Source organism: Rhinoderma darwinii, chromosome 4 (genome assembly GCF_050947455.1).
Source record: "Rhinoderma darwinii isolate aRhiDar2 chromosome 4, aRhiDar2.hap1, whole genome shotgun sequence".
In the NCBI taxonomy this organism is placed as follows: Eukaryota; Metazoa; Chordata; class Amphibia; order Anura; family Rhinodermatidae; genus Rhinoderma; species Rhinoderma darwinii.
In genome coordinates, this window is record NC_134690.1 from 398,084,130 (window position 1) to 398,109,885 (window position 25,756).

Genomic DNA, 25,756 nt, shown 5'->3' on the forward strand with positions numbered 1-25,756 from the left:
GATATGTGTAGGCTCTCTTCCCTCCCACACACAGCTCAGCAGATATGTGTATGTGAAGGCTCCTCCCTCCCTCTCACACACAGCTCAGCAGATATGTGTATGTGAAGGCTCCTCCTTCCCTCTCACACACAGCTCAGCAGATATGTGTAGGCTCTCCATCCCTCTCACACACAGCTCAGCGGATATGTGTAGGCTCCCCTCCCCCCTACACACAGCTCAGCAGATATGTGTATGTGAAGGCTCCCCTTCCTCCCACACACAGCTCAGCAGATATGTGTATGTGAAGGCTCCTCCCTCCCTCTCACACACAGCTCAGCAGATATGTGTATGTGAAGGCTCCTCCCTCACACACAGCTCAGCAGATATGTGTAGGCTCCCATCCCTCTCACACACAGCTCAGCAGATATGTGTAGGCTCCCCTCCCTCCCACACACAGCTCAGCAGATATGTGTAGGCTCCCCTCCCTCCCACACACAGCTCAGCAGCTGTGATAGGTGTATATGATCCCACAAGAACACTGAAAGCTTCATTGTCTAACACGTCTCATATTTGATGTTGTGTTTCAGTGAGTGCAGAGCTTCTGAACAGCTACAGACCGAGCAATATCCTGGTACAGGGGAAAGGAGGCGTCTGATAGATAAAGAATGAGGCAATAATCTATCATATTAAATAGATGGATAGATAGAATGATGAGACTCCTTTAATTAAAGTGATAGTCATGTATTTTATTGTTGTTCTCTGGGCTGTCTCCGTGGAAGTTCTCTAACCCTTTCAAATAAAGTTTTATATACCGTACTTTCTACCAAAGTTCGACTATCCAGAACATTTGATAATTCAGCACGTGGTCCCTTTAATGCCGGATTAAAGGATTTTTTTCCTGTATATATTAATTTTCACTCAATTACTCTTGTATATATTACTATTTTCACTCTAATACGCTGCATTCCTGTTTTGTACCGCCTGCTATTCACATATATTTATATTTCAGAATATGAATGGTAAATTGGATGCCCCCCCCCCCCTTGTGTCAGAGCTGCGTACACAATGAGTCCTGACTTGTGACACTCCACATGTGCGACTGTGTCCCTGCCAGTAATGATAATAATTACCACTGGCTGCACCTCCCTGCGCCTTTCTATCGTCCAAAGACGAGGCTGTGAAATGTCCGGCTGTCAGGGAAATATTCAACAGGAAAGAAGTCATCTCGCCGCTCGCTCCACAGGACAAACACTCTTTTGCCGGAGAACACAACGCATTTTGTCTAACAAGGGATGTATAGGATGATGTAAAGCCCAGAGACAACGGGAAGGAAGCGAAGGAATTCAGAGAGATGACGCAAATCCGTCCGATCCGTCTCCGATACAGTGCGAAAATATTTAATGGAAGACTTCAAGGAATGAAAAACGACCAAATCAAACATATTAATTTCCTACAAATTTATAAGATTTAAGCAAGAATCTGTGGATAAATATGTCGGCTTAACGCTGGAGCATCTTTTCTTATAACTCTGCATTGTGCCATCCCTCAGTTATTCCTCCTGGAAATGTATGAATTCATTAATAAGTGGGTGTTACCATTCCCCTAGTCAATAGGGGGTGTCCCAATACAGTCTGATATGTACTATTGCATGGTAATATATACCTTCATTTCCAGGAGGAATACCGGAGGAACGATAGAGTTATGAGAAAATATGTTATTTCTTGGGGAATACAAGTATTTACTAAAACTGACATGTCAGGAGGGTTAATAGGTGCTCTTTAAAGAGCAGTTTTTAGTTTTGTCTGTAAACAGAAAAGCTGGATAACCAACATGGCTGCCATTCCTCTAAGCTCCGCCTCCTCCTCAAAGTGCAGTGGGTGGCGGAATCGGCACAGAAGTCGCAATTTTAACGGCTAAATGCGACTTGTGAGTCATTTGCGACTTATCTACACCAGAAAACTGGAGTAGAAAAGTTAATAAATTCCCCCATTATGCATCCATATGTAAATGAAGTGTATGAATATGCTAATTAGGTGATCACAATGCTGTGTATGTGAGAGGAGGACACGAAGGGAGGGATAAGAAAAGGCTACAGGGGGCGCTATATGCTGTTCTACGTTAGACAAACATTCTTGAATGGCAAATATGCCAAGTTATGTGGGGACTGGTTAACTACTCCTGTCAGAAGTGACTAAAGTGGTTGTCACCCAGCTCTCCCAGATATAGATACAACTGAGAAAAAGCTAAAGAGACTTTTAACAAACCGATATTTGGTCCTTTGATGCCTTGCAGTCCCGGTAATTCCTAAATTCTGCGAGTTGCGTCTTTCCTGGAAGTGAAGTGACCGCCGCCACAAACTTGCGCCCAGAACAATTTTTGGGATGACGGACCTGATTCAGATAGCAACATGACATCAGGGAATTGTAATATAAGCCATTGACTTTCTGCAAATCATTAGAGGCAGAATTTTAGTTTGACCCCTTGAGCTACCTCCGGTATAATATTCCGCTCCGTCGTCGTGATACGGCCTTTAAGTAAAATTTGTAAGGCGCTGTATCAACAGACGTAAAAAAAAAAGTTATTGGAAAATCACATAAAGTTGTGACTCTTGAACAAACTAGAACTGTCAGAGTTTGACTCGAGTTTCTCAGCTCTAAAGTCCTCATGAAAGGTCAAAGCTTTCCATGGAGAAGACTGACACTGTGCACACAGCACGACGCGTTTCACTATGTCAACAAAGCAGGCAACGTAACGTTACAAGGGATGCCCTGTGCAGGGACGGGTCAGTGTAATGCTGGCTCCTGTTCAATAATATTACACCCAGTCATTAAAGGGGTATTCCCACCATTAATTGTTATGGCATAGCCCAAAGCTGGCCCTAGACAATTGCCAAGTTTGCCCCACCTGGACAGCCTGTACCCTGCCCTAAAACATTGCGTGTCTGCTGACAGGGAAAATGTTGGGGATTGTTCTACTTCCTGCTCTATTATTAGTATGCCAATATGTAGGTCTCAGGACAGGCCGATATTCTACTACTTGTAGTAAAGATTGAGGTTTTTCCGTTCACCCTTCCCCCGTCACGCGTAAAGCTTTCAGACAGTTTCAGCTCTAATTTATTTTCCATTATAGAGCAGGAAATTCTATGAGGTCACTTTTTTTTTTTTGGGTGTTTCAAATGAAAGTTTATTACTAGACGCAGAAAATAACAGAAAAGAAACGGCAACTAAGAATCACGCCGACCTTAAAGGGGTTTTAGGATATGTCATCAATATCAGATCGTTGGGGGTAAGACTCCGGGACTTTTATATTGATGGCCTATTATTAGGATAGGCCATCAATATCAGATGGGGTCAGGCTTCTGGCACCGCCACTGGTCTGCTGACTGAAGGGGACGCGGTGACGAACGCCACAACCTCTTCATAGGTTACCAGAAACAGCGCCGTACACATCCATAGCGGCTGTCCCTGGGATTGGTCACATGGGCTGAAACGTCATCCCAGGAGGCCGGACTGCTTGAAGAAGGAGCGCGTTCTGGGTATGTTTTCGCTAAAGCGAAACAACTTTTTTTTCCGTCTGGGTTCACACGTTGCAGTAGTCTGATGTGCAGCCACTCTTCACCTGTAAAAACCGTGTGCCAATAACCTCACTGCAAAACCCCTGCAGTACGTGGTAAAACACGTTTTGCCGCACGGTCACTAATTACTTAAATTATAATCTGTGCTCAGGATATCAGTAGTGGGGGGGGGGGGGATTGGAAAAACATGGCAGCTTTCTTCCCGGGAACAGCGCCACTCTTGTCCGTGAGTTGTCTGGTATTCCCGCTCAGTTGCATTCACCATAAATAGCGCCACTCTTGTCCGTGAGTTGTCTGGTATTACCGCTCAGTTGCATTCACCATAAATAGCGCCACTCTTGCCCATGGGCTGTGTCTGGTATTGCAGCTCAGTCCCAATCACTTGAATGGAGCTGAGCTGCAATACCAAACGCAGGCCATGGACAAGAGTGGCGCTGTTCCTGGAAGAAAGCCGCCATGTTTTTCAGCTCAGACATGCTGAAATAGATCAGCTGTATATACGGAAATTTATGAGACCTCAGAGGCCTCATCACGCCACAAATGTACTTTCCTCATAATCTGATGTAAGACTTTCTCAGCCTACGCAAACTTGATGTGCTACAATAAACATTTCATTACGGCTTCTGCAGGGGTTCTCACTCAGCTTTTCCAGTGTCCAGAATGGCAAATCTACTTATTTCTACACTAACACATCCCCTATGTCCTGTACTGCCTCTCATCTACACAAGCTGGGTGTCATCCTCTGAGGTAACTCTATAGGGGGCCATAATGGTTGTCATCCAGCTTTCCCAGAAACAGATGCAACATAGAAAAATCACTGGATCGTCCTCATCTGTCCAGGATCCCTATAAAGCTGGGTTCACGCAGTAAACATTAGGTGAAATGCTTACGTCCAGTGTCCGTATAATACCTTAATGGGGAATTCCCGTCTCCCGTTCCCCTTTCCATGTGCTCGATTATGGCTCGGAACCTTCTCTATGAGTCAGCGCAGGGAGCTAACATGCAGCTGCTCCGTCCATGTGTTACATAGAGACAACCCCTGCAGTCCCTTTTGGCCCTTCTATAACCCAGGCCCCGGATGTGGTCCGGGAGGGGATGTATCAGAGTATTACTGAGCAGATTTGCCATTCAGGAATCTAGGAGAGCTGGGTGGAAGCTGTAATGGGATAATAGTTGTTGTCCCATCCACGGCATCTTACACCAAAACCATATAAGTCAACACCAAACCCAGATTGAATTCTTGATGTGGGTACAACGAGGTCAGTGACATCATCGAGGCTTCGTAAGTGGCATTCGCCAACATGCCGATAAGTAGGCCTTGAAAAATGGAGCCTGGCAGCTGCGGGCATGAGAATCTCACTCTTCCTGGCAGGGGACTCCGCAGTACAAGGAGCCCTATTTTCTGCATCTCCACAAAAGCCAGAAGAGAAGCGTCAGCGTCCTTCATCCTAAATACCGCAGGACCGATCCCCGATAACGAAGATGAAAATCTCATTACCGCCCCGGACTGACAGACGTTGTCATGTGTTTACTTTTCAGATAAGAAGTCGTCCTCTTCTACAATGCTGCAAGGCGCTTTTTAATGTATGTATTTAAGATTTCTGCTTGCAGTCAGTGAATGGAAACATTCTTGTTTACATCCAGAGGCTGAAAACCCTGTACAGACCTAATATTTATTCAAGCTGAGCGTTTGCTGCAATTGTATCCCGGTAAATTAATCTGGGATGGGTTAATATAAACAACATTACCCCCACCCCCCATGACCGGCCTCTACTGCAGTATAAGGGTATGTTCACACGGCAGCGTCCGTAACGGCTGAAATTACGGGGCTGTTTTCTCCTGGAAAACTGTTTTCAGCCGTAACGGCATGTGCAGGTGCTTGAACGCCGCGTCCATTACGGACGTAACTGGAGCTGGTTTTCCATGGAGTCCATGGAAAACGGCTTCATTTACGTCTGAAGAAGTGACATGACACTTCTTTGGCGCGGGCGTCTATTTACGCGCCGTCTTTTGACAGCGACGCGTAAATATACGCCTCGTGTGAACAGACAAACGTCAGCCCATTGCTTTCAATGGGCAGATGTTTGTCAACGCAATCAAGCCGTAATTTCGGACGTAATTCGGGGGTTAAAACGCCCGAATTACGTCCGTAAATAGGCCGTGTGAACATACCCTTACTCTGCCCTGAAGGATCCTTGTCAAGCTAAAAACAGAAAAAAATTGGGATGGAAATGCCCTTTAATTCAGCTATTATTATGTATCACAGTTTATGGAGCTAGGAAGAGAGGCGGGGCTGTGACAACCTTTCAGTCTTAAAAAAGACAGGTTGTCACAATAAGATAAAGAAGTATGGTAGGACATTTTTATTCTTAGAAATGATGTAAGATGTGAGGATAAGCAGCAGGGATATTGTAGCTAAGCAACATGGAAATTTTACAGATTTAGCGGTGGTGGCTTTTAAAGGGAAATTCAATAATAAAGGGTGACAAGCGGGGATAATGCCCGTGAGGAGCCATAAGGGAGGACAAGTGGCGACTGGTACAGGCGGCTTGTAAGTGTAGTTGTGGTTTAACAATAGGGAGGATAGCGCTGGCAGCATGGCTGGCGGCGCTGGGAGGCCCCCATCCCCCAATATAAATTTAGAACTCCCTAAAACAGAATCTTGAAAATGGGGTTTCCCTTTAAGAGCATGCAGTATGAATGTGGGTGGTGTCCTGAAAGAGTGACCACCTCTGCTCTGTGTAGTAAGAATCCTTCCAGTGGTTGTCACTCTCCTAAGCCTTCAGTGAAGACCCGCCCCCAGGCTAGGAGGAGCTTCATTACACTGCCCTGTTGCAAAGGATCATGGTCCCAAATTTTGCGACCATGAAAAACATTTTAAAAAATGCAGATTGCGTTCCATTATAACTATTTTTTGGGTGGAAAAGACTTTTTAGATGTCCGAAAAACTCACAATACTCTTTCTTTATGTAAAAAACACACAATTTATGGGGTACATTCGACAAGTGAGTTACCCCATCATATGTGCAACCTGCATTTTCTCATTGTGCAACGAATTTATCCTGCATCTATGTAACAAAAAGTTTCTGCAGAGCTGGTAACCACATGCAACGTGAAGTTTCCACTAGATAGTAAGTGTGCCTCGCCCACGCCCTGCCCACCAAACACGGGCGGCTGCGTTATAGTATGACATAACATGAGAGAGTTTGCAGCCAGGCAGAAAGTGAGACACATTTAACCCTTTCAATAGAAGAGGCTCATCTAGTCCCTTACCCCACACCAGTTACATCATAGAAAACCGGTTAAACAAAAATTGAAGGGAAATTTAGGAATAGTTATTAAATATTGTCTTATGCTGGTGGGGTTTAATATAATCATGAATTAACAAAAACGTATTTTTTATAAAAAAAAATAAAAAAAATAATAATAAAAAATAAATAAATAAATATAAATAAATAAATATATATATATATATGGATATAAATTAATAAAAAAGTATAAATAATACAAAAAAAAATTTACATTTTTGGGGAAATTTTCTATATATAATAAGGGCTCACGTATAATATCAATATATCGTGAAAATAGTGATAAGTGAAAAATTTATATTTTTTAGCGTATACCGAATATAATAAAAAATACAATTCTTCACTTTTAAAAAAAATCGACCAGAGGGGAAATCTTCATGTAAAAAGTGAGATTTGAGTTTGTAAAAAATTTCTAGAACTACCTCCTTCAGAAAAAAAAAAAAAAATTGAACTGAAGTGGAGGGATTCAGGATTTGGATCGTTCACGATCTATCAGCATCCATAAGCCAAGTTGGAGTGTGGCTACAAAGAGTGCCACTTTCTGGAGGACCCGGCACGTCCATGCATTACATGGAGAGCGCATTGATTTCCATGAGAACAGTGTAATGCTTCATTTCCCCTGTGGTGGTGCTGCAGGGCAACTGAAGACTTGCTTCCAGGTTTCCCTTTAGATTGATCGCTGATGGTCCCAGCAGGGGGACATCATGTTATCAGCCTATTGTCGGGAGGCCCTTTGAACAAAAAGAGATTGACAACTCCCTTAATAAGCGGTTTTGTTGATGGAGGAAGCTGATATGCGCTGACGGGTTTTCAGATTTTCAGCTTCACTCGTATGGCAGAGATGGGCGGGTTTTTTTATGATCAATTTTCCTGCTCCCTATGAATCACATTTGCTTTGTCCTGTCCCGGCAATCACTGATTCCTAACCAAAATTTGTCTATGCAAATGAACGGAGCAGAATATGACTTCCAGCGGCCATCTTTCTTAGAATACTTTAATAATATCAGTGTAAACAAAGATTTGGAGAGTCTTGATTTGCATCCCTTGAGTAGTATACATGCTCTATGGCCGTTTAGTATCTGACTCATACCAAGCTCACGGTGTAAGGCCTGAAGGGGTCCCCAAGGGCGATCATGTTTCTAAAATTAAAGTTTATGTCCGTCTTTGCAACCATTATTGCTCCGATGCATCTAAAATAAAAATCTAAAATAAAAAATGTAGGAGCTTTGCAAATAATCTTGAATAACAATCCCTACTGTTTTATGTCTACATATGCAGAGCTATGTGTCTCCGTGGAAACAGACTACAAACAAACCCTGCGTAGTCTGATCCCTCAGTCATACTCCCTTTTTCATCTGTCTCCTTTTCCTTGCTTACCTACCGGTTGTACGTTTCTTCCCGAGAAGCATTGCCGAAAATATGGTGATGTACTGAGGCACCACATAGCGGCGCACAGAGTGCCCGCGGGTCAATGTGCCGCCATGCAGGCTTCATTAATGAGGCCTAATTCTATACAATAATAAATTTTTTGACCAAAAAAAAGTGTGCATTTTATGTAATATATCCTTGAATACCGCCCCTCCCCCCCATAAAAAAACAATATTGCTCTCAATATGGAAAATTTTACAAAATTGTAGTGGAACTGCCCATTATATAAGTTGATTATTCCGAAATTAATTTCTATTGTTCTCAATTCTAGTTTCTAATCCAACAATTGACTGGTAGATATTTCCCAGTTCCACCAGTACAGTTAATAAATCTGCTGGGATAAGATTTGTAGGTCTGGAAAGTCCCGTAATACTGCCGGCATATCTTGTACTTTTCATCAGAAACAGAGGAGTGCGAATGTGCGATATGGAAAGCAGGCGCTGCGAGAGGTGACTTCTACGTCCATCGCTCAGGCGCTCCACTAATAGGAACGGACTGGGCTGATGGTGTAAAGATTGTAACGTGCACAAGAACACAAGACCCGTAGAGAACGCCAGGAACCTCCACCAATATCTCCATGAAAGGAAATACCAATTTTGACTACAATCTGGGGATGTGAGATGCCGGAATTCGATTTAAAGTGCAACTCCACCGAGTATATATTTATACACGGAGACATTCAGAATCCTTATTTAAATATAGTGTTAGGGTTCCTTTAAGATAAAGTTTCCCCGAAATATGCTTTTCAAGGTGCTGAAATTTGGGACCATAATGCTTTGCGGCCTAGTACTGGACTGAAACCTCTCCAGTGTGGGCGTGGCTTTTCCTCCACTGCTGTGACAACTACTGTTATGTCACTGGGATGTAATATTCCTTATTGGAGATACATTAGCGGGCGATTTATCAATGCCGTTGCAGAATCCGTTCATCTAGGAGTCCGTTTAAATGGCGCAGATTGTGGTCAAATGAGCAAAATGGCGCAATCGATATGATAAAGTTGACGCAACTCGCTAGGCACATTAGACACGTTTCTCCTCCTTTATGCCACATCAAAATATATATCAATATTTTGCGATAAAAATAGCGCACGTCTTTAATAAATGTGGTACTTTTTACGACTCCTCTATGCCACGCCCATTATTAGACACTTTTCGAACTGCAATGCAGTCGCCAATTGCAGTTTTATAACAATTGGGCAGGTATATTAGACACAGACACAAGATTTCGAATGCAGCTCCGGATGCAACTAGAGTATAAGACATGCTACAACTCAAGATCAATGTAAGGGAAGTAAAACAAAGTATTTGGAGATTTCGCACACTGGCAAAACCCGACCTAAATCTATCCAACCTTATTGCCTTGTTAAAAACAGTATTTTCATAAAAATTAGGGAGGTATTTCAGGCACAAAAAATGCAGCTCTGGATGTGACTAGAGTAAAAGGCATGATCTCACTCAAGGTTCTTACAAGATGAGTAAAGCAAAATGACTCAGTATAATATTATTTATCTAGTGTTTCTGCCCATATATTCGGTACTGCTAATACAGGTCCTTTTACAATGGCAGTTACCACCCAGCTTTCCTAGGTTCCTGATAGTCAACTCTGCCTTGATCAAGCAATGGTCAAGGAGGATTCATCGCTCCATAATGAGACAGGTTTGCAGTTTGGTGAGATGCAATGGTGGCCATATCGGTTGTCACTCAGCTTTCCAAGGAATAGATAAAACTCATTGGAATTTTGAAAAACTTGGAAGACGCAGACCACATGCGGGCTGTAAATCATACATAACAAAGGGACGCTTCCCCACAGAGACTCCACTTCCTGTGACACACGCTACTCGCCGGATAACAGCGACATTCCAGCGTCTAATATGCATTGAAGTATATTTTCTTTGGCCGGGCCTCCCCAATCCACAGCGTACATTTCCTATAGACAAACCTATAGAGGATCCAGCAGAAATAGCTATTTTGTTTTTTCTGGATTCGGTCCCGAGTTGTGCTATATTTATCTCGACGCTCAATACGTATTCCATAAAAAGTCAATTCTGCCGCGCGCACCCCCCCCCCGTCCAATGGATGTTATATTAATCTGCACTGCAGCCAAAGGATCCCCGCGGGTTACTGCAATCATATTAAAAGTACAAGACGATGCCAATCTGTGTACAGGATTTTAAGGCTGGTGTAATAGTCCTGCCGTTCTCTGGACGTGGTGGTACTACATGATTCAGCATGCCCTGGTAGCTAAAAGGTCACCAGGTGGCAGGAGCAGAGTGGCAGAGTAACCCAGCACGGCCGCTATTTAGTGACTGGAGCCGTCTGCTTCTGGCACCGCCCCCTGCATAGCTTCCGATGCCGCTGATCGGTGTGGGGTGCCGGGTGTCGGACCCCCACGATCATATACTGATGACCTATCCGGTCCTGAACCCCTTTAGTCACAAGCCTCGGATGCCAGGACATCTTTGGTGCCCTCTTGAGTAAGGGCAACTCATGCCACCTGTGCAACTCTACGGGTCGCACACCCCTTAGGCCGGCCATGTTTCCACAGCAACTTTTTCAAGGCTCACAGCAGGTTTAATTAGCCAGCTGTGGTGGAACTACATGAATCAGCATGCCCTGTCTGATACAGATAGAAGAGTCTGAATGTAGAACGGTGTTAGGGCAGCAGTTATCATGACCTAATTCTCCATAATGTCCCAGATTAAATCTCCACAAAAAGTTGATAAACTTTTCAGATAGTTTTGTTTTAGTTGCTTCAGGTCATTTTCTCCATTCACTTTCAGAGCTACTTTGAAAATTCTGCTGGTTGTCCTTGGAAACAGACAACAGTTTTTTTCTACGCTGATGTCAGGCATGTGACCTTATAGCTTGACTGTGTTAGGGTATGTTCACACAGCCTATTTTCAGCCGTTTTTTGGGCCGTAAATGCCCCTAAAAATGCGGGGGCTTAACGCCTCCAAACATCTGCCTATCAATGGGAAAAAACGGCGTTCCGCTCTCACGGGGTGTTATTTATGCGGCTATTTTTAAAAACGGCCGTGTACAAAAAACGCCTCGTAAAAAGAAGCGCAGGTCACTTCTTGAGACGTTTTTGGACCCGTTTTTCATTGACTCAATAGAAAAACTGCTCCAAAAACGACCGTAAAAAACGCTGCCAAAAACGCAAGTTGCTTAAAAAACGGTTGAAAACCAGAGGTTTTTTTCCCTTGAAAACAGCTCCGTATTATCAGCCGATTTTTGTTAAGCGTGTGAACATAGCCTGACAGTCATCAGCTCTCCCACAATGCACTGCTCTCTGTTAACAGGACACCAGCCGAATTCTGAATTTAGCTTTAGGCTGGGTTCACACGACCTATTTTCAGACGTAAACGAGGCGTATTATGCCTGAAAATACGGCTACAATACGTCGGCAAACATCTGCCCATTCATTTGAATGGGTTTCCCGACGTACTGTGCAGACGACCTGTTATTTACGCGTCGTCGTTTGACAGCTGTCAAACGACGACACGAAAAAATACAGCCTCGTCAAAAGAAGTGCAGGACACTTATATACATTATATGCAGGACACTTATATACATTATATGCAGGACACTTCTTTGGACGTTTTTGGAGCTGTTTTCTCATAGACTCCAATGAAAACAGCTCCAAAAACGGACGTAGAAAACGGCGCGAAAAACGCAGCGAAAAATGCGAGTTGGTCAAAAAACGTCTGAAAAGCAGGGTCTGTTTTCCCTTGAAAACAGCTCTGGATTTTCAGACGTTTTTGTTGACTACGTGTGAACATACCCTTAGAGGTGAACAGAGAAGAAACATCATTACTGAGCTTTGCAGCCTTTTCCTTCTGGAGGGGTCCTCACTCTGACATAGTGGAAAATCCCTTTAAATGCTGGCACTATTATAGCACTGGGGGCCGTGTGTTTGATACCCGACCAGGGAAACATCTGTCTGGGATTTGAATGTTTTTCGTGATTGTTCATGTATCCTCAGGGCACGTCCACCCACAAACAAGACTCATACCGGTACATCAGTCTCTTCCATCTGCCTAGTCTGTGCGTATTTATAGCGTAAGGAAATTAGACTGTTAGCTCTTCTGGTGCAGATTGTTACAAACCTCACAAATGGACACATTCTCTATAAGCACTGCAGAATATGTTAGTTCATGTTATCACCGCCTTGTGTTTATATAGGGTCACTGAATTCCAAGGTGTCCTGTAATATTGTTATAATTAACAGTAGGGGGACGTTATAAGATATGTCGGAGGCTGGACGTGCCTTTGGGATTTTACATTAAACAAAAGAAAACAAGTGCTCCGGTGAATTCAGCCACGTGTCACCTCTTCTAGTGCACACTCCCCGCTATTGTCCGAGACGTAGACCAGGACATATAGGGACCGCCATACTTCTCTGCAGTGTGTGATGTATATCAAGCTTTCTGAAGATTCTGGATCCGGTCACTGCAGATCCCACTTTTTTCTAATATCAGCTCAGCATATAAATAGAGGACAGCGGCTCTGCCCGTCAGAAGTATTCGGGCTACTGTAAGGTATGTTGTGGCTGGGTCTCTGCTGCCTTATACGCTTTACACAGCAGTACAATGCCCAAATACCAAAACTATACAGCGCCTAAACTATATGCCATACTGTGCCCCAACATCACATCCATACAATGCCCAAATACCAAAACTATACAGAGCCTAAACTATATGCCATACTGTGCCCCAACATCACATCCATACAATGCCCAAATACCAAAACTATACAGCGCCTAAACTATATGCCATACTGTGCCCCAATATCACATCCATACAATGCCCAAATATCAAAACTATACAGCGCCTAAACTATATGCCATACTGTGCCCCAATATCACATCCATACAATGCCCAAATATCAAAACTATAGCGTCTAAACTATATGCCATACTGTGCCCCAACATCACATCCATACAATGCCCAAATACCAAAACTATACAGCGCCTAAACTATATGCCATACTGTGCCCCAATATCACAGCCGTACAATGCCCAAATACCAAAACTATACAGCGCCTAAACTATACGCCATACTGTGCCCCAATATCACATCCATACAATGCCCAAATATCAAAACTATAGTGTCTAAACTATACGCCATACTGTGCCCCAATATCACAGCCATACAATGCCCAAATATCAGAACTATACAGTGCCTAAACTATATGCCATACTGTGCCCCAACATCACAGCCGTACAATGACCAAATACCAAAACTATACAGCGCCTAAACTATACGCCATACTGTGCCCCAACATCACATCCATACAATGCCCAAATATCAGAACTATACAGTGCCTAAACTATATGCCATATTGTGCCCCAACATCACAGCCGTACAATGCCCAAATATCAGAACTATACAGTGCCTAAACTATACGCCATACTGTGCCCCAACATCACAGCCATACAATGCCCAAATATCAAAACTATACAGTGCCTAAACTATATGCCATACTGTGCCCCAACATCACAGCCGTACAATGCCCAAATACCAAAACTATACAGCGCCTAAACTATATGCCATACTGTGCCCCAACATCACATCCATACAATGCCCAAATACCAAAACTATACAGCGCCTAAACTATATGCCATACTGTGCCCCAATATCACAGCCGTACAATGCCCAAATACCAAAACTATACAGCGCCTAAACTATACGCCATACTGTGCCCCAATATCACATCCATACAATGCCCAAATATCAAAACTATAGTGTCTAAACTATACGCCATACTGTGCCCCAATATCACAGCCATACAATGCCCAAATATCAGAACTATACAGTGCCTAAACTATATGCCATACTGTGCCCCAACATCACAGCCGTACAATGACCAAATACCAAAACTATACAGCGCCTAAACTATACGCCATACTGTGCCCCAACATCACATCCATACAATGCCCAAATATCAGAACTATACAGTGCCTAAACTATATGCCATATTGTGCCCCAACATCACAGCCGTACAATGCCCAAATATCAGAACTATACAGTGCCTAAACTATACGCCATACTGTGCCCCAACATCACAGCCATACAATGCCCAAATATCAAAACTATACAGTGCCTAAACTATATGCCATACTGTGCCCCAACATCACAGCCGTACAATGCCCAAATACCAAAACTATACAGCGCCTAAACTATATGCCATACTGTGCCCCAACATCACATCCATACAATGCCCAAATACCAAAACTATACAGCGCCTAAACTATATGCCATACTGTGCCCCAACATCACAGCCATACAATGCCCAAATACCAAAACTATACAGTGCCTAAACTATATGCCATACTGTGCCCCAACATCACAGCCATACAATGCCCAAATACCAAAACTATACAGTGCCTAAACTATATGCCATACTGTGCCCCAACATCACAGCCATACAATGCCCAAATATCAAAACTATACAGCGCCTAAACTATATGCCATACTGTGCCCCAATATCACATCCATACAATGCCCAAATATCAGAACTATACAGTGCCTAAACTATATGCCATACTGTGCCCCAACATCACAGCCGTACAATGCCCAAATACCAAAACTATACAGTGCCTAAACTATACGCCATACTGTGCCCCAACATCACATCCATACAATGCCCAAATATCAGAACTATACAGTGCCTAAACTATATGCCATACTGTGCCCGAATATCACAGCCATACAATGCCCAAATACCAAAACTATACAGCGCCTAGACTATATGCCATACTGTGCCCGAATATCACAGCCGTACAATGCCCAAATACCAAAACTATACAGTGCCTAAACTATACGCCATACTGTGCCCCAACATCACAGCCATACAATGCCCAAATATCAAAACTATACAGCGCCTAAACTATATGCCATACTGTGCCCCAACATCACATCCATACAATGCCCAAATATCAGAACTATACAGCGCCTAGACTATATGCCATACTGTGCCCCCAATATCACATCCATACAATGCCCAAATATCAGAACTATACAGCGCCTAAACTATATGCCATACTGTGCCCCAACATCACAGCCATACAATGCCCAAATATCAGAACTATACAGTGCCTAAACTATATGCCATACTGTGCCCCAACATCACAGCCATACAATGCCCAAATATCAGAACTATACAGTGCCTAAACTATACGCCATAGTGTGCCCCAACATCACAGTTGGCTTAGCGCACAAGTGCTATGAGATTTGGTTGGCCCATGAATAGCGACTGTTGCATTGCAATGAAAAAAATAATAGTGAAACTGAAACAGCACAAAAATCGTCATTTTATTCACATGACCCGTTTACGCGTCTATAGTCACAATTCTTACCGGCCCTTTGTGATCTGTGCTCACAATTTATTATTTCATGTTTTAATCTAAACTTCTGCAAAAGAACTTATCTACAGGAAGGTTCTGTTTTCTCGGTGAAGGTCTTGGGTATCACGTGAAGTTTACCGAGCTGAATTAGGGTGTGGTGGAACCATTGCAGGGGCTGGGTGTCAATTTTATTGCATATTTCTTCTGTAATGTTTGCCTAAAACACAGCAAAATGATGATCATCCTCAAGTACCAGCCCTAGGGAACCCCGAATATAAAGAAGTAATATGCAATTGTGTATATTTAAAAACAAAAAAACCACAAAAAGTTGAACGGAATAATCAAAAATTTACATCTGTCAAATCAACAAGGTATTTAAAGTCTCCTATTTTCTTGTCTCCCAATAACAGAACAACACAAGAGGAGCAAAACCAAAATACTATACAGTGCCTCGTATCCAACCCACTATTTTTTTCCCCAATACATTCTTATTTAAATAAAATAAAAAAATACCTGAAAAAAAAGATATTTGCATAAGTATTCAACCCCCTGTGTGGGAGCTCCAAGTTTAGACAGATGAACAATATTGCCAATTCTCTTAAAATCACAGGAACAAATGTCAGCAATTTGGATAAAGCGCGACGCAAAACTCCACCCTGGCAACGGAGGCGACGAAGCGATTGCAAATTTATAACAAGTCATTAGGCGGCAATGAATAAAAACAGCATTTACATTGAGGTATAATTATGTCCTGCCTCTACCTTTCAAGTCCCAGTGGGAAAAAAAAATCACAAAAAGAAAATATATTTGACTAGGAAGGAAGCGAGATTTGAATTGGTAAAGTCAGTGACCTCTGTAATCTCATGTACAGATGTAGCAGAGCTGAGTGTGTACGTCACATAGCACAACTCATGGCGATATCGCAATGTAAACCTACTACATTGTCTTAACCTAGAGCGTTGTCATCATGCACCAATAATGCAGCCCTAGTTCAGCTCTGCTACATCTGTAACGCAAAGCAAATTAGATCATGAACAGTTGGAACACTCACCACTCTTGGCTTTTGCTCGATGGTTTGAAGAAATGGGGTGCTGTGTTCTGGGGATTTCTCGGGATCACTGGATACGTCATCCTCCGATTCATCCCAAGAAGAAGAAAAGCCGGTAGATGAAGCTGAAGAAGAGGATAATTTCCTAGGAAGATTAGTAGGATTGATGCTTAGGCTATTGATGTCCACTTGACCTTCACCGTCTTCCCCATGATCAGTGATTATGACGGCAGGGATAGGTCCTGGAGAAACAACCCTAAGTGGGATAGTCTTACATGAGTCTTCCACAGAGGTGTTGAGGTTTTGTTCAGATTTGGTTGTATTGTAAGTTCTATAGGGGTCCTTTTCAACAGAGGGGACCACAGATGGAGTTCCTGGAACCACTGATGGTGATATAGGTGATGCAGGGCCGGATGTTCCTTCCAGGCTGGAGCAAGATGATTTGGGTCCCCTATCATGACTAAAACTAAACATACTATTCTCCCGCTTACTAAAACAAAGAGGTGACGGGGACCTGCTACCTAGACCAGGACTTCTGAGGACTGGAGAAACTGGGCTGTTTTGGGCTTGAATATGGGCTTCAAAGAGTCCCACAACCTGATTAACCTGAACATTTTGGAGCTCCCTTTGTATCTGAGCAAAACGTCTCTTCTCCTCCGACTCCCCAAGTCCCATTCCTGACCCATTGCCGTGCCCAAACCCCAACAAAGACCCCGATCGTGAATCTATGAAAGAAACCGCTTCCCCCACATTTCCACCATGAAGCCGTAAAGGCGAGGGACACCTTCCACCTCTTGCCAACCTCGGAGAATGGTCCTCTCTGCCGTTAAAACTAGGACTACGACTTCTTGATGTAGATCGTTCTCCTGCCTCGGGAAAAACAAAAGAGGTGGTGTTGTGGCTCCTTGGAGAGTTACCGGGACTGGGCAGCGGTGATCTGACCAACAGTGGACAGTAAGTGCTACGTCTCTCCGGCACGGGCAGCACCGGCCTCTGGCTCGTCTTCGTCACACTGTTGTTATTCATTATGACCAAGCTGTTCAAGGCATAGCAATACACAGCCATAGTCCTGGGAGGAGAGGAGCTACGGGCACGGGGCGTGCTGGGCACCGAGGGCTCACACACACAGATCCCAAAGATGTCTTCCTGTCCACAGCAGCAACATTGCTTGAAAAGTTGAGCCGATGACGACTAAGCTGGGCAAATGCCCAGACCTCCATAAACAAATCAGCTGTAAAGGAGAAGAGAAGAGAGAAATGTAAATGACTGTGCCCGGACTCTCTCCACTGACGAAGAGATGATAAAATAGTCTGCGGCTCGTCTACTTCACGGCCGTCATTCACACTAATGGGAGGAAAGGCATTTGCATATACCTGCCCAATACTTACAACCTGTATTGTAAACAAAGCGTGATGTCAGACGCAAGAACGGGCTTGTAAAACCATGTCAGAAATGCGAGCGAGGCCTCCGAGATTCACTTCCCTCTTCAACGTTTAACCTGTTACGGGACTTTGTGCCATGTGTGATTCTGTAGTATTAGGGCAGGTTCGCACGACAGCGCAAAATACGTCTGAAATTACAGAGCTGTTTTCAGGCGAAAACAGCTCCTGAATTTCAGACGTTTTTGCATGTACTCGCGTTTATCGCGGCGTCTTTTACGAACGTAATTGGAGCTGTTTTTCATTGAAGTCAATAAAAAACGGCTCCAAATACGTCCCAAGAAGTGTCCTGCACTTGTTTGACGCGGGCGTCATTTTACGCGCCGTCTTTTGACAGCGACGCGTAAAATGACAGCTCGTCAGCACAGAAAATCGTAAAACCCATTGCAAGCAATGGGCAGATGTTTGCCGACGTATTGGAGCCGTCTTTTCAGGCGTAATTCAAGGCGTAAAACGCCTCCATTACGTCTGAACATAGGTCGTGTGCACATACCCTTAGGGTACAGGGAATGTAAAAAAATAGACAAAAACTATGAGGGGAAACGAAAAAATCTTCTACTGTAACACCTTAGGGTTAATCGTGGGCCTTCAGTACCTTTTCTTTTTTTACCCCCTTTCTTTTCAGTGGTAATCATTTATTTTTCATTCCCTTTTTTGTATATATAGCGTGTACGTTTTTTTGTTTTTTTTTAGGTAGATATTGTTGAATATTTAGATTACTGGGAAAAAAGCAAAAATGTATGGAAAAAAAATGTATTCTTAAAATATTATTTATTTTATTTTTGTAAAAAACTTTTAATTAACTAGATTCCTAAAATACAAATACTGATTAAATGCAAAAATGTATGGAAAAAAAATTATTCTGACAATTTTATTTTTGTAAAAAACTTTTAGGCCTCATGCACACGACCGTAGTGATTTGCGGCTCGGACGGCCGCGGAGTGTCGTCTGCGGGCCGCCCGCAAATCGCGGGCCGTGCACATGACCGCGTGCATTCATTTCTACGAGCCTGGACGTAATAAGACATGTCCGTTCTTTTTGCGGTCCAGGCTCCCGGGCAATGCACGGATAGTGGAAACCACGGTCGTGTGCATGGGCCCATTAAAATGAATGGGGCCGCAATTCACCCGCAGATTTGGGGCCTTAATTAACTATTTCAAGGCATAAAATACAAATACTTATTATGGGGTATAATAATAGCAATTTTTCTATTCTTTTTTTTGTAGTTCTTTCATTAATTGTTCAGGTTTGCAGTTATGGCTATTGAAAATACGTGTTTTTTGTTCTGCACAATTTTTTTTTATGTTAAATGTTTTTTTTTGTCCTAATATTTTTTTATATGTGTATTTTTTTCATTTATTTTTTACACTAGGTGGCATATTTTAATTTACCAGATGGGGTGTTTTTGATATGAGCTGAGCTTCTCAGGGATATAAATATACAAGTCACTTTGCCCAAGTACATTATTGTTACTATTTTTAAAATGATTTTGTTTTCATATTTTTTGTCTCTGTTCACACTAGCTTCCGTTTTTTGTTTTTTCTTTATCAACAAATTTTATTAGAATGAGAAAAATATACAACATTTTGCAAGGTATTGCAATGAAGAATCAAAACTCTCTAGCTTCCGTTTTTAATGGAGCCATGACAAATATGATGGAATTATTGACGAGAAGAATAGCTCTGCGGACTACACTACTGTTGTCGTCATACAGCAACGGGAACCCTGATGGAACGGGAGTTGACCATATTAACCACATACTTGCCAGCAGTCCCGATTCGGGACAGGCATTTGAACTTGATCACAAAAGGAGGAAGGTTTATGCAAAACTGTATTTAAAAGCAGCATTTCTGGCTGTTTTGAGGGCGTTCCCAGATGGAACAAGGTGGGACTTAAAAAAATCCCACGATTTAGGATTTAAATGTTAGTAAGTAGGCAACCAATCAGATTGCTCCTTTCAGTTTAAAAGCAGATCTAAAAAAAATGGAAATTGAATATGATAGGTCGCTATGGGCAACTGCTTCACTTTTCCTTTGAACCAGTCGGTGACTCCATGCTTTTTTTAACAGGCCTCATTAAGATGTTTGCTGAGGCCATCATGTGATAAACCTTGAACTAGGCCTCATTTCTCAAAACTGTGCTTGTTGCCCATAGCAACCAATCAGAGCTCAGCATTCATTACCTTAACTGCTCTGGAAAAATGAAAGTTGAGCTCCGATTGGCTGTTTTGCACAACATGGCCAGTTTTAATGTTAGTAGGGTTGTCCAGACTATATGGCGCCATTATTTTCTGCCGCCATGCCCACAGCATTTATTTGTGCTGAAGCCTTAACCCAAACATGATATAAGTGAAAAACATATTAATATTGACATCTAGAACCATAGAACGCAGCGGCACTGCATATGTAATACATTATATCAGATGGCCCATCATCCAGCTCGTCAGTAACAAGATGAGAGCCTGACGCCTGGCGCATGCCCGGCCCTGGCATTATTCAGAAGCCGTTTTAGTGACAAGTGATTGCTCTGCACAAGGCAGCAATGTTTGTACTGCAGGGAATTATCCGTACACTGTCCAGGGCCGGGATACACAGGGAATTCCCCGGCAGCTGGCATCCATTGCATAAACAAAAACCTCCAATACTACAGGATTACATGAATGGGTTGTGAACCAGAAATAGAACGGAAATACTGTCAAATCCTGATGGGTAGAGTGCGATGCGGACACCACTAAATCTAACGGCATGGAAAGTACATGTGGTTATTATGGGTGTAATGGGGTGACGGGGCCAAGTTGACCCCATTTCCAATGAGAGGTGTGAACTCAATCTACATAAGAACTGAGCAACCAGAGTATCCGAGAAGGGGAAACCAGTTCAACAGTCATGCCATGATGCCATGCTTCTCTTCTACAAGGATTCTCATTGGCAAATGAACCAGCACAAGTAGAGGGTCCATTTTGTTTTTTATTCTATGAAGCCCCCTCTAAACATAAGAAGTTGAGTCACATTCTACATACATGACATTACTTATCCTGTACTGATCCTGAGTTACATCCTGTATTATACTCCAGAGCTGCACTCACTATTCTGCTGGTGGGGTCACTGTGTACATACATTACATTACTTATCCTGTACTGATCCTGAGTTACATCCTGTATTATACTCCAGAGCTGCACTCACTATTCTGCTGGTGGAGTCACTGTGTACATACATTACTTATCCTGTATTATACTCCTGAGCTGCACTCACTATTCTGCTGGTGGAGTCACTGTGTACATACATTACTTATCCTGTACTGATCCGGAGTTACGTCCTGTATTATACTCCAGTGCTGCACTCACTATTCTGCTGGTGGAGTCACTGTGTACATATATTACATTACTTATCCTGTACTGATCCTGAGTTATATCCTGTATTATACTCCAGAGCTGCACTCACTATTCTGCTGGTGGAGTCACTGTGTACACACATTATATTACTTATCCTGTACTGATCCTGAGTTACATCCTGTATTATATTCCAGAGCTGCACTCACTATTCTGCTGGTGGAGTCACTGTGTACATACATGACATTACTGATCCTGAGTTATATCCTGTATTATACTCCAGAGCTGCACTCACTATTCTGCTGGTGGAGTCACTGTGTACATACATGACATTACTTATCCTGTACTGATCCTGAGTTATATCCTGTATTATACTCCAGAGCTGCACTCACTATTCTGCTGGTGGAATCACTGTGTACATACATTACATTACTTATCCTGCACTGATCCTGAGTTACAGCCTGTATTATACTCCAGAGCTGCACTCACTATTCTGCTGGTGGAGCCACTGTGTACATACATTACATTACTTATCCTATACTGATCCTGAGTTACATCCTGTATTATACTCCAGAGCTGCACTCACTATTCTGCTCGTGGAGCCACTGTGTACATACATTACATTACTTATCCTGAACTGATCCTGAGTTACATCCTGTATTATACTCCAGAGCTGCACTCTCTATTCTGCTGGTGGATAGTACAGGATAAGTAATGTAATGTATGTACACAGTGACTCCACCAGCAGAATAGTGAGTGCAGCTCTGGAGTATAATACAGGATATAACTCAGGATTACTACAGATGTAATGTATTTACAAAGTCACTGAACTTTTTATGTAGATTATTTCTATTTGTAAACTATGAAATGTGTCTGAATATGAACATACCCTTTAAATTGAGAAAAATAGGGATCTCTGGTCATTATTTAAATAGTCTGTTCCACACAATATGTGCATACCCTCATGTGTAATATATAATAATTTTCTATTCCTGACCTGTCTTACTGTGCAGAGTAGGATTGACCTTATTGATGACCGGTTTGTGCTACAATTGGTGGCAACCTTTAGCGTCTTTATAAACTAAGCCTGTCTAATATGGCACTATATCCCATGACAATGAACAGTTAATATGTCAGGCAATTGCATAAGTAGCAATTCCCTAATACAGACTTATATTAGGATCTCTCCCTTTAAAAGGGGCAAGGATGGAGAACGGATGCACTGGGCAATGAAAACCCTGCATTGGTTCGCCCACGCTTGTGTCGGGGGTGATTCCAAAGATTAGAGGGAATTAGTATTTATGCAATTCCCTATTAGAGCTTCACTTAAAATACAGTTTCCATTCATACGTCCCAATAATCTGAGTTTATGTTGATGCACAGTAACCTGTGACAATATATATTATACCTATTGGACAGGTTTGTCTATAGTATTGATGAGCCTACACTTATAATTGCATAAAGGGCAATTCCTCAATTATAATTCACATATTTCAATTGCTAATTTTACAATAAGGAGTAGTCGGACAATTGAAGGAGCAAACAAACCTGGGTCCTGTCTTTTTCTGCAGAAGGAAGAGACTCTGGTAGTGGATATGGATTCGTAATTGCTATTTATGCAATTCCGTTATATTATATTATATATATATATATATATATATATATATATATATATATGTAACATAAGTTCTGGTCTTTGCACTGAGGGACTGACAATCTGTTATGTAGAATAAATCCTGAATACAGACATAATGATCGCCTTAATAATACGATGGGAGCTGTAATCCCATATACTGTTGGCAGCGATTATGCAGTTGATAACAAACGTTCATACCGATAATCGGTGGCGACACAATCTTTCCGAAAATGGCAAATAGTGTCATCATTTTGATCTTATCCCCGTCACAATCATCCTATTGATTACCAAGAACCACCATCAGACAGAAACGATTACAAATTCGCCTAACGCTATTGGGCGACAAGTTTGCGACCGACATCTCGGGTAAATTAGCAAATCGGGGGCAGTGCTAATATCATACCCATTGTAGCCAAATATCTATTTTATAATGAAACTGATCCCTGTGCAACAAGCAGCGGATCCATAACTATAGTGACACAATGTATACAGACATCTGCCCACACAGGGCACCCACGGCTGATAATATGCCCTAAAACGCCCCCATGTGTGTATATTATAGTTACAGTATTGCAATGTACATGTATCTAAGAACCGGCAGTGTGATACACCCAAGGATTGGACCTTACCTGTGCAAGAGTTGACTTCTAGGACCTTGGCGTCCGGCTCCCCGTCCGCTCCCAAACACCTTTCTAGTGCAGGATCTTCTGGACTTTCCTGCCAGCAGCCACCTTTCTTCTGTAGGATCTTCTGGACTTTCCTGCCAGCAGCCACCTTTCTTGTGCAGGATCTTCTGGACTTTCCTGCCAGCAGCCACCTTTCTTGTGCAGGATCTTCTGGACTTTCCTGCCAGCAGCCACCTTTCTTGTGCAGGATCTTCTGGACTTTCCTGCCAGCAGCCACCTTTCTTGGGCAGGATCTTCTGGACTTTCCTGCCAGCAGCCACCTTTCTTGTGCAGGGTCTTCTGGACTTTCCTGCCAGCAGCCACCTTTCTTGTGCAGGGTCTTCTGGACTTTCCTGCCAGCAGCCACCTTTCTTGTGCAGGATCTTCTGGACTTTCCTGCCAGCAGCCACCTTTCTTTTGCAGGATCTTCTGGACTTTCCTGCCAGCAGCCACCTTTCTTGGGCAGGATCTTCTGGACTTTCCTGCCAGCAGCCACCTTTCTTCTGTAGGATCTTCTGGACTTTCCTGCCAGCAGCCACCTTTCTTGTGCAGGATCTTCTGGACTTTCCTGCCAGCAGCCACCTTTCTTGGGCAGGATCTTCTGGACTTTCCTGCCAGCAGCCACCTTTTCTTCTGCAAGGAGACAGTTCTTGAGTCAGATTCCAGGCAGAGGGTCCATGGATGAAGAATCAGCCGCTCTGGTGGCTTTTCTTTGTGCCTCCCTTGTGTTTGTTCAATGTGCAATGTAAAAGTATGCAGCAGGAAGGAAGTTGTGTAGTTTGTCTGGGGCTGAACTCCGCTCTACAAGCTTCCTTGTACTGGGGGAACTGAGAAAGTTTCCATTGTCAAGACACACTGCACCCTCTGCTTGCAGCTCTGCTACTTTCCACTGCCTCAGCCGGGGAGACAGACAACTGCTTTTCTCTTCCCTCCCATCCAATCATTGGGTTGCAGGCGGCAAGAGGAGGACACACCAGCTCCATACTATAAAGCAGAGAGAAAAAAAATAATAATGTCATATTAACGGCTGCCCCGGGGGCATCCTGGCATGGGTGCAGATTGTTGGTGAGGGCTGTAAACCCGGGATGCCATCTGTTGTCAATACTTTAAATTTCCAGGGTATAACAAAAGCAAAAGTGTGCAGTTCTGGAAGGGAGGCAGATGTTATAACGCACTGTAAACATTATAAAATAATAAAATAATCTCCAGGGATAGTGTGCTGCTGAACTGATGTATCTAAGCCTATCATGTGTGATACTGAGCTGTTGTATCTAATCCCATCATATGTGTGATACGGTCTGCTGAACTGGCTTATCAAAGGCTTTCATGTGTGATCCTGGGCTGCTAAGTTGTTGTATCCAAGCATATTATGTGTGATACGATCTGCTGAACTGATGTATCAAAGCCTTTCATGTGTGATACTGGGTTGCTAAGTCTTTGTATCTAAGCCTATCATATGTGCGATACGGTCTGCTGATCCGGCATTTCTAAGCCGACATGTGTGATACTTTGTTTCTGAGATGGTGCATCTAAACCTATCATGTGTAATACTGTCTGCTGAGCCACTGTATCTAATCCTAACATGTGTAATACTGTCTGCTGAGCCACTGTATCTAATCCTAACATGTGTAATACTGTCTGCTGAGCCAATGTATCTAATCCTATCATGTGTGATACTGTCTGCTGAGCCAATGTATCTAATCCTATCATGTGTGATACTGTCTTCTGAGCCAATGTATCTAATCCTATCATGTGTGATACTGTCTGCTGAGCCAGTGTATCTAATCCTATCATGTGTGATACTGTCTGCTGAGCATTTGCATCTCTGGTCTATCACTTTTTTGGTTTATTTCACAAACAACCTGTTCAGCTCGGGCTAGTGGATCTCTTCCCTCTTCTTGGACCCCACTTCACCCTTCTTAGCCCCCCCCCCCCCCCGTTGGACTTCTATCCACCCTTTATGGGTCCCTTTTTTCCCCCTCCTTAGAGGCCTGCCCAGTCCAT

The 25,756-nt window shown here is 43.0% G+C and overlaps 1 protein-coding gene and 1 long non-coding RNA gene across 4 annotated transcripts in view; one reads left to right on the forward strand and one right to left on the reverse strand.

Annotated features, from left to right (window-relative positions):
• The window catches only part of LOC142760300 (uncharacterized), a 46,805-nt gene extending 44,334 nt beyond the window's left edge, over nt 1–2,471 (forward strand). The window contains exon 3 of the long non-coding RNA XR_012883289.1: nt 989–2,471. This is a non-coding gene — a long non-coding RNA (uncharacterized LOC142760300). The remainder of the gene's footprint in view (nt 1–988) is intronic.
• ITPKB (inositol-trisphosphate 3-kinase B) overlaps nt 1–25,756 on the reverse strand; it is a 100,791-nt gene that overhangs the window by 68,418 nt on the left and 6,617 nt on the right. For all 3 annotated transcript variants that reach the window (XM_075863422.1, XM_075863423.1, XM_075863424.1), the window contains 2 exons: nt 23,717–24,736; nt 16,688–17,915 (listed from right to left, as the gene is read on the reverse strand). In XM_075863422.1, coding sequence (XP_075719537.1) covers nt 16,688–17,749 — 1,062 coding nt within the window. In that variant the 5' untranslated portion in view covers nt 17,750–17,915; nt 23,717–24,736. The remainder of the gene's footprint in view (nt 1–16,687; nt 17,916–23,716; nt 24,737–25,756) is intronic.